General features: G+C 36.0%; 1 protein-coding gene across 1 annotated transcript in view; it reads right to left on the bottom strand.

Annotated features, from left to right (window-relative positions):
* Positions 1-352: 352 nt before the first annotated feature.
* The window catches only part of LOC103800965 (splicing regulatory glutamine/lysine-rich protein 1-like), a gene marked incomplete at its 3' end in the record, with an annotated part of 7,704 nt that continues 6,970 nt past the window's right edge, over positions 353-1,086 (bottom strand). The window contains exons 6-7 of the mRNA XM_009073357.1: positions 527-657; positions 353-467 (exon numbers count right to left, since the gene is read on the bottom strand). Of these exons, the coding sequence (XP_009071605.1) occupies positions 353-467; positions 527-657 (246 nt within the window). The remainder of the gene's footprint in view (positions 468-526; positions 658-1,086) is intronic.

The following is a 1,086-nucleotide window of genomic DNA, read 5'->3' as shown; positions in this document are numbered from 1 at the left end:
CACAAAACATAGATAACTGTTTATTTTTAAAATACAAAGGTTACAAAATGAAATTGCTATATGGTGCAAATTGCACCATGAAACCATAAAAATGGTTATGTTACATGGCACAAAAAGTACTTTCTAGTGTGTTTTACCTGAAAGTAATGTTGAAAACATGCAGCATTTAGAGGGAAAGTTTTTTTTTCTGTTCAGAGACAAAGTTCCTAGTTACTCTGATCTGATCAGTTTAAGTTACTAATCTTCTCTACAGGGACACTTGTCTCAAAACTCAGTAAGAAATCTCAGTAACCACCACCACTCAAAAAAACCCCAGTATGAACTCTTAGTCCAAAATAATAAATATACCTACCTGTGTTTTGAATGTGATCTTTTCCTTCTAGATCGGGACTTTGAACTAGACCTGGATTCTGAATGAGAATGGGAACAAGATCGAACGCCTTTTCTTTCACTTCTCTTTCCAGAGTCTGAGAGGAAAAAAACACTCTGCAGTGTAAGCTCAGAACACTTAAAGAACCCAGTTAACAATCTGGCACAAGTGGAATGTACCACACATATGGTGCAAGAGGCCTATGCTTTGCACATCCTCCTTCTTTGCAAATATCCTCGAGAAACATCCAAGAAAGTCACTGCATATATTTGTCGAGTGCAGCCATCCTGCAGCAGTACACATAAACCAGATAATTATAAGCAGCTAACTTTATTAGGAATGGGATTTATGTTGCTGCCACAGTGCACAACATTCTCCTCTGATATATTATATAACTACTTTTTTAATAACCTCAGAAGAATAGGATAAATTTAGAGGACAGAGTTCTGAAAACAAGCATAAAATGTAAATAATAATTAGTACTTTTCATACTCTTAAATATTCCAACCACTGTACAAATATTGAAGTTCTATTCCTCAAACACTGTTTTGGGGGGAGGGCAAAGGGATGAAGAAAAAGGGAGTAAAAGGTTTGATCCAAAGGCTAAGAAGTCAACAGAAAGCTTACAAGTGACCTCAGCATTTTAGTTCAGACTCCAAAAGATTATTATTTTGCTGCTTAACACTGAGGAAGTGTTAGAGCTGTTTTTCTCCCAA

This window comes from Acanthisitta chloris, unplaced genomic scaffold (assembly GCF_000695815.1).
Source record: "Acanthisitta chloris isolate BGI_N310 unplaced genomic scaffold, ASM69581v1 scaffold1134, whole genome shotgun sequence".
NCBI classification, from domain to species: domain Eukaryota; kingdom Metazoa; phylum Chordata; class Aves; order Passeriformes; family Acanthisittidae; genus Acanthisitta; species Acanthisitta chloris.
The sequence above is the reverse complement of the archived record's forward strand: the minus strand, read 5'-3'. Positions and strand labels throughout refer to the sequence as shown.